The sequence below is a fragment of the Epinephelus moara genome, chromosome 8 (assembly GCF_006386435.1).
Source record: "Epinephelus moara isolate mb chromosome 8, YSFRI_EMoa_1.0, whole genome shotgun sequence".
NCBI lineage: Eukaryota > Metazoa > Chordata > Actinopteri > Perciformes > Serranidae > Epinephelus > Epinephelus moara.
The window spans coordinates 31430025-31446811 of NC_065513.1; the positions used below are offsets into that span (position 1 = coordinate 31430025).

General features: G+C 41.5%; 2 protein-coding genes across 4 annotated transcripts in view; one reads left to right on the top strand and one right to left on the bottom strand.

The window, feature by feature from the left end:
• Positions 1–3639, bottom strand: part of ikbkb (inhibitor of nuclear factor kappa B kinase subunit beta) — a 34573-nt gene extending 30934 nt beyond the window's left edge. The window contains exons 1-2 of the mRNA XM_050050796.1: positions 3456–3639; positions 3250–3335 (exon numbers count right to left, since the gene is read on the bottom strand). The gene's annotated coding sequence lies outside the window, so the exon portion shown is untranslated. The remainder of the gene's footprint in view (positions 1–3249; positions 3336–3455) is intronic.
• On the top strand, positions 912–15531 carry plat (plasminogen activator, tissue). 3 transcript variants are annotated; one of them, XM_050050800.1, is made up of 15 exons: positions 912–1235; positions 6366–6453; positions 7091–7133; positions 7443–7577; positions 8426–8536; positions 10340–10514; positions 11556–11647; positions 11743–11917; positions 12014–12099; positions 12247–12309; positions 12426–12630; positions 12723–12859; positions 13209–13349; positions 13912–14060; positions 14142–15531. In XM_050050800.1, exons 2-15 carry the CDS (start codon positions 6391–6393, stop codon positions 14307–14309), a joined length of 1743 nt encoding a protein of 580 aa, XP_049906757.1. In that variant the 5' UTR covers positions 912–1235; positions 6366–6390; the 3' UTR covers positions 14310–15531. The 3 variants fall into 3 exon arrangements, with proteins under 3 accessions (XP_049906757.1, XP_049906755.1, XP_049906756.1); XM_050050798.1 differs by having other exon boundaries at positions 913–1235; positions 7091–7214; XM_050050799.1 differs by lacking the exon at positions 912–1235 and adding an exon at positions 4811–4995 and having other exon boundaries at positions 7091–7214.
• Positions 15532–16787: the final 1256 nt, after the last annotated feature.

A 16787-nucleotide genomic window follows, 5' to 3' on the forward strand; every position in this document is an offset into this window, starting at 1 on the left:
TGTAGTAATTTACTGTCTCCTTACGAAGCAAGCAGTCCCAGAATTTAGTGGTAAAATCATTAAGTGGGTTTGGGGTTAATATGCTATATTTACTGTAGTCTATTTACAGATATTGTTGCTTCTAATAGGTCTCATTTTTGTCTTTATATGCTCATTTGTGGCACAGTGGTGCAGTGGTTAGCATTGTCGAGGGTTTCTGGTTCAAACGTCAGGGTGGGGGAGCCTTTCTATGCAGAGTTTGCATGTTTTACCAGTGTCAGAGTGGGTTTTCTGTGGGTAGTACTCCAGCTTCCTCCAAAGACATGCAGGTTAATTGGTGACTCTAAATTGTCCGTAGGTGTGAATGTGAGTGTGAATGGTTGTCTGTCTCTATGTGTCAGCCCTGTGATAGTCTGGCGACCTGCCCAGGGTGTACCCTCCCTCTCACCCAATGTCAGCTGGGATAGGCTCCAGCCCCCCACCCCCCCTATTGAAAAATGTTACAATGGGGGGGACCAAATCTTGCTTAGGGCCCCCAAAAGTCTAGGGCCAGCCCTGTTTATTCATAATATACACCTGTTTTTTTTTTTACTTCCATTTGCTGCTTGACACTTAATTTTTTAACCGTTGTGGGATAAATACATTTTGTCATAACACTGTACTAACATTATGTCTCATAAATGTTTGTTGTCCCAGAGAATAAACACTAAGAAAAAACATTATCTTTGTAACAGTAGCTTACTGGGATTTAAATGAGTAAATAAATACATTTAAATATAATATAATATATCTTTTTTTTTTTTTTTTTTTTTTACAAGTGTTGATCGGTGGGCTGTTTGTCCTTTTGTGTGTCAACATATCTCGGAAAAGGTCAGAATTATACAAAGAAAACATACAAAATTACGATCTCCAGTTCAATATCCGAAGGTTTTATCTATCGTGGGATTTTATTTTTTATTTTTAGAATTTTCCTCAGATCCGATTGTCTCTGTGAGTTGCCCTTGAGAGTCTCCTAGGGCACTTGGGACTGTCCCGTCAACACCGGCACCGCCCAGCAGGCTGCATCATCATCCGGCCGGCCTGCGACGCTTCCCCGCTGAGCCCTCCCACCTCACACACCGGCAGAACCGGAGCGCTCCGATAAAAACTGAGGACAAAGAGGGAACCAGCTCAGTCCGAGCGACACATCCAGAGAAAACTGTCACCACTGCTGCAGAGACACTGAGAAACTACCGATTCAGAAAACTTTTAACTTGGTAAGAGGCTGTTTTTCATATGCTTTTCTCATATGCTCTCGCGGTACAGATCTATACAGAGCTGCTGACTGTGTTTCATTATCGTGCCGTTATAACCTCATTATTATTTGAGGCTGTGGAGTTCATAGGATAGGCTTATAGATGATACTGTCTGAAACCTTTTGCATGGTTATTTTAATGTTTCAAGAGGAAATAGATGCTGCAGTTAATGAAAAGTTATGAAGATATTTGATGACAATATGTATGTTCAAATATTAGATGAATCTTTTATGATTAGGGAATATTATGTAGTTATGTTGACACACAGTTTCTATCTTATTTAAGCAATAACCTTTGAAAGTTTCATATGAAATGAAATCCGAAACATATCAGGGATTATATATCTATTTAAACATTAGTACAACTCAGTGTAATTAATAATCTTGACACATGACACAGACAGTTTAATGATTGTTGTCATGATGGTGATATTAATTTGGTCCATACCAGTCTTTTTGCGGTGGTGAAACTGTGACTTTGCATTAGCTTGTGCTCACTCATTCATTTGGCATCCCAACACTTTCTCACTCTGACTTCAGCAGCTCTTTATTTACCTTTCTCCATCCACATCCACCTATTTGATCTGGTGAGAATACTGACGAATTACCTCACAGCGTCACACACTGACTCTTCATCATCACCATACGTCACTGAGAAACTTTTTGCAACACTAAATGTTAAAAGAACGTGATGATTTTGTGCCCTGCAGCTGGACTCAGTGTGTGTTCGAGGAACATCCCTGCTATGATACTGTGATTTATCTCAGTGTGTGTGTGTATCTGTGTACCGCTCTGAGTCAAAACCTGCACAAGATCACTGCAGGCTCTTATCAGGCTAATGAGTTAGATTTGGAGCTGGCGCTTTTGGAATTCTGCTCCCCCGCCACCCGTCAGCGTTGATACTCTCCATCACTGTTGCATGTTGAGAGAATGTAGAGTTTGTATCCATTATCTGGATTCCCGGCAGTGTGTTCAGCTGTGTTTGTGCCTCACGCTGATGTTTGTGACTCACGGGATCGGCCTGTTGGTTCTTAAAGCTCTAAGTTAAGAGTGGGTCAGACAGAAGATAGTTCAGGATCAGACTGTGGTTACAATGGTCCAGAGAATGACGCTGAAACCGACACTAAGCTGCAACTAGAGTTTCACTTGATTCTGGACAAAAGCCCTCTTTCACATGTCTGCTCTTCCTATCTGAGTAATTTTGTTGAATTGTATCTTTATCTAATGGCCTTGATGGTGGTTATAAATCACATCAATGCCTCCATCTGTGTCCCTGTGCAGTCCTGGGAGCTGGGATGACTCAGGACTACTCACTGTCTTTCTGCTGACCTCTGGGGTTTAATTTCTCCCTCTTTTTCCCCTTCTCTCCTTTCTCTTCCCTCTCTTCATCCTTTCATCTCCTTCCACGTAGCTGTCTCATGCTCCACAATCCTCAGTTTATACTCATTTCTAATGTCAACACCTGCTCTTTCTACCTGAGTCTTGTGGCTTTATGAGTCTGTACTTTCTTTCTGATAAGGCTCAAGGCTCCATACTGAGCACAGAGGGATGCTATGAGGCAACAATACAGCCCTCTGTTCTTGGGAAGTTTCAGAGACGGATCACAGCTTGTTTATTGAAGCTTGACTGAAAACCCCCGAGTAAAGAATGTATAATTCCTCCTAAGTAGCTTAAAGACATGACACTGCATGCCAGAATACATCATCATGCTACACACACTGACACATGCAAAGGAACAACGCCTACACTGAAGCTATTGTAAAGGTTAAATGCGGGTTTGGGGATCCCAGCAGGTCAAACCAGTTCAAAAAGGTATTGTGAGGTTCAGATTTGCTGCCGCTGCCAACTTGCTGTGACAAGAGAATGGGGATAGTTTTTACAATCCAATCCCACAAATGTTGCTCTCTAAGAAATATTCTGAAAAAATAACTTCAGTGCCAAAGAAAATAAGACTGTAAAAGTGCTACAATGCTCACCGAACAGGTGTTTCCTCTGCCACTTCCTCCTGTGGGTGCCAGTGTGGGCAGTCCACCTACTCTAACTGATTTATTAAGTGCCAAATCTGATATTTGCATAGAAGACAGACAGGAAAAATAAAATCAGAGATGCCTTAAAGTGCACAGTGAACCATAACTTACACTTCACAGGCAGATGCGAGAACATTTCCTGCATGCCGTCTTACCTTTCTCACCATTTTGGACTTTTTTGGCCTTGTTACTGGAAGACAAGAATGTCTCACCTCCGACCTTTACCACCTCAGCGCACCATCATCATTACACTCCCTTGCTAATGGCCCGGTGAACTCACCGCTTACATGTCAGAGGCTGTGGTCAAGACCAGTTGCTTTAGATATACCGAAACTGCATGCTAGTAGGAAATGAATATTGCCGGCTGTTTACTTGCAGCTTTGGACATAAAGTCTGCGTGTGTCTGTCTTATCATCTTGTTGCATGCATCTGCTCCACTGAAGTGGTGCATCTTTTAACGGCTGCTGCTGACTCACAGTCTGGCTGCTGCTACTCCAAAGATGTTTTCATTTATTCCATTCATATATGACCTACTAGGGGGAAGCACACTTTCCTCAGGCTGCATACTTGGTTGTACATGTTTCAACTATTAACTGATTGGGTGTAACAGACAAATGCCTTAACCCTGTCAGTGCCAGTGGGACGTTACTTTTTAAGAGAGGCTTTCTCATGAGGCGATTGCTGCCTATCGCTACCAGTCAACTTACTGGTTGTAACCCCGTCTATGCACATTCAAGTCTGGCTGTGTCCTATTCTCCTTAAAAGCAGAATAGACTGTAATGTTTTTCGATCCACTTGCAGTCAGGGAGCTTTGTGACATAGTTTGACTCAAGGTGATTAAAGCTATTTTTTGTTTGTTGTTTACAGTTTGTGTCTGTTTCATTTACCGGTGATGAGGTTGTTGAGAGCCCGTAATTGCTTCCAGTTGCACCCAAAAAAACTCACAGATGCCACTGAGTAATTGGATTACTGCTCTCTAATGAGCCTTCACATTTGACACCTGCAGAATTTTGTAACAGAAATTCTCCAGGAGAACTTAACATAAAATATTGCCTCATGTTTGAATAGCTCTGGTTATCCTAAAAATTTTGAGAGTCATATGTCAACAACTATCACAAAAAACACAGAGGTTCAATCACCTCTAGGAAGTTAGTTACAGTAAAAAAGCAGCTACAGTTTTACTTTGTATCCTGTAAATGAAACAATACATGTTTATTGTGTGTTTGTGACTCTTCATATACATTAAATGTTGTAAGACAAACCACAAAAACAGCTAAAACACAGGCCAGTGGCATTGTGGGATTGTAAAGGAGCCGTGTTGAACAGGGCCTCTGCATGTCAGACACCACAGACTTAAGAAAGGGTGGAGTACACATATGTTCATATCTGATGTGAGCATGCTGGCGTGTGTCTCTTTTTCTAGCGTGCATGTGTTGATATGTACGCACGTTTCCGAAATCCATGGGGCCTCACTGGCAGTATTACAGCAGGAAACACATGTTTACAGCTGACAGGGCTGGAGAGAGGGGCGACTGAACGGAGCTGAACAGCTGCACAAAGGAAACAAAAAGGAAACTAGTGTGCTGTTGTTGCCCAGGCAGTGAGGCTCAGTTAGGGGGGGTGACAGTGTAGGACAACAGGGGTTTTATTTTGTTCGAGGCAAGGATAGCTTTCAAGGGACCTGTGCTCTTAATGGTGAGTGTGTGAATGCTTGTGTCTGTGTTTTAAAAGTCAAATCCTGAGAGGGAGTCTTTGTTCCAATGAACAATGAGCAATAAATCTTTGTGTGTAGGGCTGTTAGATTAGCTCCACGTTCCTGAGCACTTTGTGCATGTGTGAGAGAGTATGTATGTGTGTGTGGTTGCCAGCGTAGGTGTTTAACCCCAATGATATATAAAAACACAGCCACAGCGCTGTTAAGTCAACCTCAAAAAGTGAGTCAGTGGAGAACCAGTCGATGAAGAGGAGAGTATAAAAACGAGCAGGCATGTATGCACATGGTTACGGCTGTGTGTCTGGGACTTTGCATGCCAATGTCTGCAGAAGACGTTTCTTACAATTATTTTTAAAGTAACTTGGAAGTTTGAATTGAGGTCATCTCTACTTTTTAGCCCTCACTGTGTGCAACCTTTTTCTTCTTCTTTTTCCAACTTTCCTCTCTACTCCTTCCACTCACCCCCTCCTTCTTTTGTGACTCATGTTTACTCACACTTGACTTTGGAGCAACGGACACTCTTCTCCCTACTCTTTCCTGCATAATATGATATCTTTAAAACAGAGAACAAGCCTGTTATCTTTTTGTAGAAGTATAAAAGGGAAATACGAGTTTAGTTACTTTTTCTCCCTCTGGGCTCTCCCTTCTGTTTCCTCCTTTTTCTTTTAAGTCCTGAGTCACCTCATCCTCCCACAGCTGCTGCTTTGCTCTGTTAGACAAGGAATGCTGTTAGTATGCTGCAGAAACTCTGCTCTGCGTGCTGCCTCTTACCGCTCCAGGGTTGTCCACACTGTGTTGTTTCATGTGATGGTCAGCGTCTCATCTTTAGCATAAAGCGAAGATAATCTGCTTCCTGTTTTTCTCCCAGCGAGGAAGTCACAGATGAATTATGATAAAAGGGAAATTAATATAAGCAGGACAACAATCATATGCAGCACGAATTGTTGAGTTCATTGTCCTATCAGACGGTCCTGCACAGGCTGTTAGAACTTCCTGTCTGAGTCAACAAGTCAACACATAAACTAGGATTGACCTCCAGTTTCCCACACACACTGCACCTTTCCCACCCTTTCCTCTCCAGTGATCTCCCTCAGTAGCAGGCGTAGGGACGGAGGAAGGAAGCTGGACAGAGAAACAGTATAGTCGGGAGACGGTGACCAGTGTCGATCGTTTTCCTCCAATTGTTGGCTCAGTATGAGTGACAGATTCATGACAAAAGATTTACATGGTTGAACATAAACAATTATATCCACACACAGCTTCCCCAGGTGTCATGTGTCCATCTAAGCTGTATTAGCTTGTAAAACCTTCTGTCAGCTGTGTCTAATATGTATTTATATTTTACTTCCAGCAAATTGAGGACCACTTGAGAAGCCATGACCAGAACACCTGAACTATTAATGCTCCTGTCTGCTCTCTGCTGCTGCCTAGCGGACAATGTAAGTACTACACCCTTGTCATTAGAGGAAAATACAAGTGGTTTGCATGTTTCAGCCCATTAACTACAAATCCTGTGTATTTAACGAGGGATTATCTTGGTTCATTTGAATTCTTGTGGTTTATAATCCATCTGAGCAAACGTTTAGTCTGTTTAATACTTTTGCATTTGTGCTTTTGTGGCATGGCTTGGTTTCAAGACGCCTTATTGGCGGTGCCCTCAAGTGCTAGTGCCCTCAAACTTTCGATACTTTAAGGGACAGATGAAATGAATGATGATCACCCCAAAATCCAAAATACATATTTTACCTCTTACCTGTAGTGCTCTTTATTGGCCGTAGAGAGGTCTGCCTTCCCTCCGGTATGATGGAACTAGATGGCACCAAAATAATCATTAAAAAAAACTCAACAGCAATGTCTCTTTCCAGAAATCACTCAAGAATTACTCAAGATAATCCACAGACCTTGTTGTTGGCAGTATCATGTAGTGTACCATATGTCAAGCAAGTTCATTTTCACAGATACCCTGAAAAAATTATATGAAAACACTGGCTTCCTGGGTTGGAAACCAATGCCATGCATCCAGTTCCCATGAACTACTGCCCTGTGTTTAACGTCGTCCCTTTTTTCCTGTTGCAGGTGGGGCTGCTCCGCGCTAAGAGAGGGACTCGTTTTTACAGAGGTGAGCCTGACAGGCAGCCAGCCAGACGGACGCTTTTGGTTATTCATGTCGAGAAGTCTTCACCTTCCTTTGACACCTCCTGTGAGCCCCATCACACTTCTTTCCTATTAACACCATCTCCACCACCATCACCATCACCATCACCATCACCATCATCTCATTCTTTTAATCCACTGTTGTCACTCATGTTCCTCTCTGTTCTTATACCTTTATGTTTGTAATTGCTTTTACATGTGACTATAATTTCCTGTGTGTCTTCCTGTTGATTGGCTGTATACTTATTGTTTGTGTTTGTGTGTGTTTTCTTAGTACATTGTGTGGATAGTGAGTCGTCAGCAGTGCGTAGTTATGGGGACACTTGGCTGCGATGGAGGGGACAGCGTGTGGAGTATTGCCGTTGTGCATTGAGAGGACGAGAGCGTTGTCATATTGTACCCATCATCAGTGAGTGTGACATGGAAGCAAACACACACAAACTCATGTGGATGGCTTGACTGTCTTGTCTCCTTCTAATCAGATTTTTTTTGTTTGCAATGAACAGAGTATAATCTTCTGTTTGTGCATTTGTCTGTCAGTGTTCTTGCCTGCCCTTACTGACCTCTGTCTTTCATTATAGCTTCACTTTACCTCTAACTCGCTGTTACGATCTCAGATGATTATTTTTTGTTGGTTTGCCTCGCTCTCGTCTCCAAATCCCTGTTATTTCAGTGGATCCAGATGAAGAGCTATTGGGTTTCTGTGTTTTTGAGTGGGTGTAGTTTAGTCTGAGATTGTTTGAAATACACTTGCCAGACGAGCCCTCGTGCGCACTTTCACCCCCACTGACGAACCCTGTGAAGCATGCTTGCCCCTCCCTCAGACAAATTGCAGCCACATTTTCAGCCCGCCAAACTGCAGCGTCTGTGAGCTCATACCACTGGGAAGCGAGTGGGGTGCTGTTATTCTGAACGCCAGCCTTTAGGAAATGTTGTAATAATAAATGAAAAACCAAATGGGTGATGGCATACAACCAGTTCTGCTCCAGAAAGAAACCCTTGGCATGAGATGATATTTTAAAAGTGAAGCTATGATGATGGTTAACAGTCAGGATGAACCATGCACACAGACCTTTGCAGATTTCTCAATACTTCTACGTCAGATGTGACACACAATGCCAAACCCACAAATTTAATTCTCTGTACACGCAAGTGGTCATGGCCAATCAATTAGATTGTGATTATTCAAATTGTCTGGGTTCTGAAGAACTGGATGACATATGTGTGACTTACCGGCTCTCTGTCTGTCCCTTCTAGACTGCTACGTGTCTCAGTGCTACAACGGAGGAACCTGTAAGGAGGCTGTGTACACTTCAGACTATATTTGCCAGTGTCCCCCAGGCTTCAGTGGGGCTCAGTGCGAGATCAGTAAGTACTCAAAAAACTCGTCAATCTAAAGCACAATTATTTTCATTATCCATTTACCTGCTTTTTTCTTTTTTTGATGAAGCCTTTTTTTTCTGTTAGAAAATGGTGAAATATCGCAGTGTCCAACTTATTTCATCCTGTCCAAAACCCCAAATATGTAAAACAGAGAAAGGCAGCATATCATCACAATGGAAAAGTACTTTAATATCTTATTTTGAAAATGATATATCCATCTTTTATATAGAAAAAAATTGTCAAGCTGTACGGCAAGATTACTGGTGCTACCCTTAAATCTACACTTGGTAACTTTTATGAAAATAACTTTGTGTCATATTTGCTGAAACTGGCGACCAAAGTACCAAGCACTGCCCATTGGCGGGAGCAACTTTCTCATTTTACAGCTAAACAGTACACTAAAATTTGTTTCTGAAAACATTTGAGGTGAGAAATGCGGTCACAAAATTTTGATTCATATTTGATCAACGATGCCTAGTTTGACGGTCTGACCGCAGTTCATGAGCGGCGATTGACTGAATATCAGCTGCGATGGAGACTCCTTGGCTTTGATTGGTGGTTCTCGTTCGCATGTGGTGAGGCTATCAGAGACACTACAGGGCATTAGAAGGCAGAGGAGTATGTTTTTTTTTTCAATGATTATCTGTCTCATTTAATGCTTTGTGAACATAGTGACAGTTTCAGGAAATACGAAAATGCTTGTTTTTAATAACAGTTACCAACTACAGCTTTAATAACCTTCAGCCCCTGTATGAAGTGACAGCAATCTCAAAGGCACAGACTGTTGTTTTGGTCCCTCAGAATCTTTTCCATGCTGAGTTCCAGATGCATCCATCAGAGTGGAGATTTAGTCTCCCCAAAAGTAACACAAATGATACAGTTTATCCTTTGTTCCATCTGCTAGTGGGATTTTTAAACAAACTATAACCCTGAATGTCATGTCATTGCGTCTTCTTTTTTCTTTTTCCAGTGTTGATGGTGAGAGTGTAGGAGATATAGATCTTGTGCTGTGTTGTGTATTTGTGTTGGACTACACACTGTGCAAAGCAAACTGCCCCTTTGGGACATTTAATTTTTAAAAAGCTTTAATCTTCTGTGCTGCAACAGGCACACCCCAGCTATTTCACTATGTCCAGTATTTAAATTGCATTTTTTTTCACTTCAAAGCAACCATAAACCTAGTCATATCCATAACAGGATGAATGGTGACACAACACTGATTAAAACATTCTACGTACTTGTTAATGACTGTAGATAAGGTCACAGTCTGACCGTGTGACTCATCCAGGAGGTGTCATGGTCCTGTGGTTTGGAGTAAGAATCATAAACCATGGAAAGACATTCTGGGATATGAATGTTTTTGTTTCTGCGGGTGAATGTTGGAGGCTTTAGGGACACCCCACCCTCTTAGTGGGATAATTATGCAAACCCCAGTGGTCACAGCCAAGTGATTTTAGCCATAGAGTAATGACTTACTATGGCCAGACTCAATAAATCTGATTGCATAGTTTACGTTTGGTCATTGTTGTAAACTATAAACCACTAATTGGAAAAAATACTATATAAATGCCATTAGGACACACTTTGTGAGTTTAATGTCTTACATAAGAAATAACAATGTTTCATAACTTGTCCAAATATTTTAAGCACCGTACGTTTTTCCAAAACCAATAAACATTCTTTATTGTGTCACAAGAAATAAATTAGGTCAGTTATGAGGGTGATATCAGTCTCAAATATAAATGAGTGACACAACATCCAGTTTAACTTTGTCTCTTTATCCAACAGACACCAAGGAGAGGTGTGTTGTGGGGCAGGGTGAAGGGTACCGCGGCACATGGAGCATCACCCATTCAGGAGCAGAGTGCATCAACTGGAACTCTACGTCTCTGAGAGGACGGAGGTTCACAGCGAGAAAAGTGGACGCCACCAGTCTTGGACTGGGCAATCACAACTTCTGCAGGTGTGTGACCAGTGTAGTCTGCATCTGGAGAAATAAACTACAGATTTTCATTCTGCCCATATAATTAAATAAAGGTGGGGGTCTGATCATCCACACCAGAAGGGTCCGGTTTAATTTACCCTGCAAGAATGATGCATTTGCCACTGTTTCCATTTGATTAAATTCTGATTGTGCTTCTATAGGTTACTTTGACAGGCAAAAACTAATATACCAACTTTGTAATGGCACAGTTTACCAAAAACACGACTCAAAGATGGGTCAAAAAAGGCAGGCAGAGGAAAGCAACAGGTAGGAAATTGAAACAGGTTACCATGTCGAGTATAAACAAGCAGGTAAATGTCCAGAGTCACCGACAGGAAGCAGACAAAAAGGCTAAAACACAATGATGTCATAGCAGCTCAAGGGAAGGACAAGGAGGAGAGGATAACACATGATTCTTAAAGATAGCAATGTAAAACAATAGCAATATAAAGGATGTAAATCAGAAAGACAGCTGTGTTTTGCATGTTAAACAAATTTACAGGCAAGTGTAATGAACAAACAAAATAACCCAGACAACAAACAGTATGCTCAGGAAGCAGTGGCGCCTCTAGAAATTGTATCAGGGCAGCCATGGTTCACCTTGGACCCTCCAGAAAGAAAAAACTGACTGAATTGACCAGCTTATAGTTGAGGAGCAGCAGCACAGCTGGAAGTCAGTGATGCACTTCCTGCTTCCCCTCAAAAGGGAAAGACAGCCCAAACGGGAAGTCAAAAGAGCGGGTACAATATGGCAGAAGTTGAAAATAGGCTTGTATACAGTATATATACCAGGAGACAACGTGTTTATAGGATCTGCATTGGCAAGTGAATTAGTGATTTGGTAGGAAAAAGATGCAAAAATTAAGAATTGGATGATGCAAAGTTCAGTCTACTTTTACAAAACCTTATTGGGATGATACAATTTAAAACAGTTTGTTTTGTGGACATGTTTTTTCATCATTTATGTGGACAATAAACATGTTATTCATTGTCTTGCGCTTTATTCCCCCCCCCCCCCAGGAACCCTGATGGTGACACCACTCCTTGGTGTTACATCTATAAAGGGACTCAGATCGTTTGGGAGTTTTGCTCCATGCCCAAATGTCCGGAAGGTACAGCTTAACAAAAATCGAAAAAGCTAAATTACTAATAATTACACATGAATTTGCATAATTAACACTTGTTTTCTCTGTGTGTTTTGGAGCAGATAAGTACCAAGAATGTGTGCGGGGCGACGGTCAGTCATACAGAGGCACAACATCTGTCACCAAGAGTGGCTCTCGCTGTCTCCCATGGGACTCTCCTGCCATCAAGCACAAGCTCAACAATGCTTGGAAATCTGAAGCACTGGAACAGGGGCTGGGCAGCCACAGCTTCTGCAGGTAGACATGCCAGCACCATTGTTCATTGTCAGAGGTTCCTCGTGCGTGCAGAATGAACAGAATAACTCAGGCTTTTTATTTTGTTTTATCTAACAGGAATCCAGATGGTGATGAAGGTCCATGGTGTCACACCTACAAGAACTTGCAACTGACCTGGGAGCTGTGTGACATACCTAAATGCTGTAAGTTCCTGTATTTCCGTGTCATTTTGCAGCAACGATGAAACATGGCAGTGAGACTGATGCTAGATGTTCATTTAGTTTAGTAACTAAAACCTTCAGTGCAGCAAAATGGTTTCACACTTACTCACCCATACTTGTATTTTTTAGTGAGACGTCCATCCATCATCACCACTTTCGGCCCTCGTGCCCCCACAACCAACAACAACGGAGGTAAAGCATTTTCACATCAAATAAAAGTCAGTTAGAGTCCATTTCCTGTGTGGTCTTTAGTGTGTAGTAATTTTACAGTAATTTAACCATCGTCCTGCAACATTTTCTCTCTGTAGCAACGTGTGGCCAGCGGTTAGACAACACCCTGAATCACCCAGTGTTCCGCATGTTCGGGGGCAGAGTGAGCGACATCACGGAGCAGCCATGGCAGGCGGCCATTAATGTTTACCAGGCCCGCCTCAGAAAACATTTTCACCGATGTGGAGGAGTCCTTATCGACTCTTGTTGGGTCCTGTCTGCTGCACACTGCTTCGAGGACAAGTAGGAATGACACACATGCACACACACAGACAAAATACATAATTTAATATGTTTGCCATGCAACAAACATATTCTCTTTCATTTTTTTTCAGTGCTAAGGCAGAAAAATTGGAAGTGGTTTTGGGAAGAACGTTTCGAAAACAGAATTCCAGCAGTGAGCAGATTTTCAAGGTTGAGAAGTACTGGATCCACGAGAAATTTGACAACGAAACTTTTGACAATGACATTGGTGAGGGAATATTTCAAGAGACACCAATCATACAATTTATCATTGTTTTCTTTTTTTTTTGTATAAAATATTTGATTTCTCACTGAAAACCTATCATCAAAATGTCAGATTTTTATAAACTGAGGCAAACAGCATTTTGAAACTGAGTTTTGGCATGCCTTAAAGTCACACGTGTCACAAACTGTGTCACACATGTGTCACTCACCATGTTTCCCCCCGGCAGTGACGATATGGAACCTTACAGTGGGCAGCAAAGCCTTGTTAAACATTTAAATCATCCCTCAGTCTCTGTCCCACATTTTCCCAGTGCATTACCCTGACTTTTCCTCTGGTCACTTTCCACTTGCAGCTCTCTTGAAGCTAAAGACGGACATTGGCATGTGTGCTGTAAACTCTCCAGAGGTTGGTCCTGCGTGTCTGCCTGAACGTGGGCTGGAGCTGCCGGACTGGACCGAGTGTGAGATATCCGGCTATGGAAAAGACTCAGAGTGTAAGCAAACATCCAGCCTAATTCCTGGCACTCTCTAATTTTGCACTGGCTACTGTTGTTCCGAATGTATCACTATCCTAAATGACCAGCAGAGGGCAGCGTAAGCTTTTCAACAAACCTTTAATTCAGTAGTTGCCAACCTGGGGGTCCTGAGCCCCACTGGGGGTCGCCAAAGGCCTACATCTCAGGATTACATTTATTCCTAACTAACTAATAAAAATCTCTCTTTTTTTTGATTGATTGATTTTAGATTATTATCAAGATATAAAGGTAAAAAAATCTCACAGGATAAGGGCCCAGTGATGACCTGAACACAAGCTATATTCACAGAGCCTTCTGCAGTTATTTTACTCAATATTTGTGTTAATTGTACAGTTTGCCAGTTGTTTTGTACTGTTATTGTTATGCACTGAATCTAATAGGAAATATCCATAAAATATGTGTCTTAGTCAGGTGTCGTCAGTTTACTCAATGACAGAAAAAACACCAGGACTCTCTGCTTCAATTGATTTGTTTTTGGATCGGTGATTCTGAGGTACTAATTTAAACACTCTCTCCACAGTTTCTGCAGAGTACTCTGAGCGTGTTAAGAGAGGCTACGTCCGCCTGTGGCCCAGAGAGCGCTGCGTTCCAGATGTGCTCTCTGGACGCACAGTTACCTCCAACATGCTGTGTGCAGGTGACACCCGAGGCCTGGACGATGCCTGCAAGGTGAGAATTTTTACACTTAAGCTCTTCATTAATTCAGTGCTCATTTACTAGATCTAATATTTATTTGATCTTTACCCACAGGGTGACTCTGGTGGCCCGCTCGTCTGTCGAAACAATAGCAGGATGACTCTGATGGGTGTGATCAGCTGGGGCGATGGGTGCGGGCAGAAGGATAAGCCTGGGGTCTACACCCGTGTCACCCATTACATCGACTGGATCAGCGGCAAAATTAAGGCCAATCCGGTCTAAAGAAAGACAGACTGCAAAGATGTTGTATGACCATACACAGTGGGTGAAACAGCAGATTTGTTTATCATTTAGAAGATGGACAGAGAGTTCCACAGGACTCTGATTCTGTTGTTTACGTGTTGATCTAAATCCAAGCTGATGGAGGTTTGAAACCAGAAGCACCACTCCGACAGAGGCGCACAAAATGGACATCGTTTTGAGTTTTCATGCTCAATGTGGCTCCGTGCTCTCAAGTTTTCTGTTTGTAACTGTGCTGAATGTGACAGTATATACGGACAGAAACACAGGACAAACTCTTTTTCCTCCCTCTGGGCCATCTTGATCACAATAATATTTTTTATCTTTTCATGCAAGCAAAGTTTTTGGAATATTACGTCCACCAAGCTGGAGGTTAGGCAGTGAACCTAACAGGAAAAATAGGAAATAACAGTGTTCCTCTGCTCTGTCTGGCTGGCTTTATGCTGGTTTATACAAAGACGTCACAGTGGTAGACTTTTGGTCAGCAGCACTTTTAGTCCATTTGAACACTCCACTCAACACAAGCATTTACTTTGCACAGTACAGTTAGTCACACAGGAATGTAGGCAAAGATCGTGTCAAAGACTTGTCATGTAGATATGAGGTTATGTTGGCTAAATTAGTCTTAATGCAAGGTTCTCTGTGTCTGCTTACTACAAGGCTTTAGGCAGTTCCAGACCAAAACACAAGACGTACCTGCCGGTTCAGATTCTGCTTGTTTTTGCAGTTTGAACTCCTCTAGCTCCCCGCTGCCTTATAGATGGGATTAGATTTGGACAAGTGGAAGCTCTGAGATACTCACTACACACAATAAACAGGTGCCTCGTGTAAATGCAATTCCCAGAGCACTTCTCCACCAGACACCTGGGTTGAGCCCAGCATGTATATAACATGTATATTGTCTGAATATTGATTTTATATTGAAAATGACTTCTTTCCTGTTCTTCTTTAAACTGCTTATTGACTGCAAAGCTTTTCTCCTTAACAAACTCGCTTTGTTCTGTGACTTGTGTTTAGATATTGTTTTTTTTTTTTTTTTTTACTAAGTTAATATTTATGTGTATTTTATATTGTATTGTATGAAACAACTTTTGTACTGTGTGTGCTGTAGTTTGATAATTTATTGTCTCTGTCATTATAACCACATCTGGCAACATACTCCTTTGTATAATATTAATAATATTTGGAATAAATCATTTTATGCTTTATGACCTTGTTGTGGAATTTTATAAACTTCAGTAAATTACTGATAGATTAGTTACATCATGACAGCTTAAGGGTCACTGAGGTGAAGATGAAAAGGTCTCATACGCAGAATAATGTTGGTTCCTGAGCCGTTCTTTTTTGGTGTGGGATGAGGTGCTATGTAGAATTGCTGTGACACAAAGACCTCTTCAAGCCCCTGCATGGTTCTTTAGAGGTTCTCTGCTGGTTCTTCTCTCGGTAAATTAAACTTAACTAAGCTGAGGAACCAGTAGAGAACCTTTAAAGCCTCTGTATGGTTCTTTAGGGGCTCCCTAATGATTCTTAAGCTTAGTTTACTGGGGAAGGAATAAACACACTACATTAAAATAGCCTAAAACAATGGTTCCGAAGTGGTGGGTCCTGGTTCAAAAGTGGGTCACAGGCCCATTCTGAATGAACCACAAGTGACTCGCAAACATTTCAAGTTTATAAAATAACACTTCACTTTGAAGTTAAGTGAATTTCTGGCACAGAGTTTTTATTTTGAAGTGCTATGTCTTGCTGTAGAGTAAACAATTAACAGACAGTTACAGTGTTCCCATTCTAACAAACTCATGCTAAGTACCAAAATATAGAAAATAAATGGCCATAAAATCATGGATTTTAAAAAAACATTAAAATAAAAGCATCATTGGGAATAAAATTAAGATACATTTACAGTTTATGTCCTCCTTAGACAATTTCTGGTTGTACTGTACTGCACTTATATCCCATGTGGAATAAAATAGAGGCCACAGTGACACCTGGTGGACATGTGGGGAAGCTACAGGTACTTTAGTGCATAACTGTGACAAAACCTAAGCTATGAGCTTGTAATTTTTATAAGTAAGATCTTAAAAGTACAACTAATTAAGTTAGAACCCAGCCCTGTGCATACTTGGTTTAGTACCGGAGCTCAAGACACTGATAAACACCAGAGACTTTGGCTTATTGGCCACAGTAACATAGTGCAGAGTGACTTTAAGAACAGGATATCAGTCAGTGTTATTAGCTTCAATGAATGGATGGAACAACTGTGTAAAATGGCATCAAATGAGAGGCTGACATATTAAATGTCAGGGAAAGAGAATGTCTTTAAAAAAGTTCAGGGACTATTCTTGGCCTTGAATGAAAGGCTGATTTAATTAAGGGGATCCCCTTCCTTAATATCATTTCACAAGGGGTACAGTGATGGATGTCATATGAAACACTTGGCTTTTGTAATCCTTATTTTTG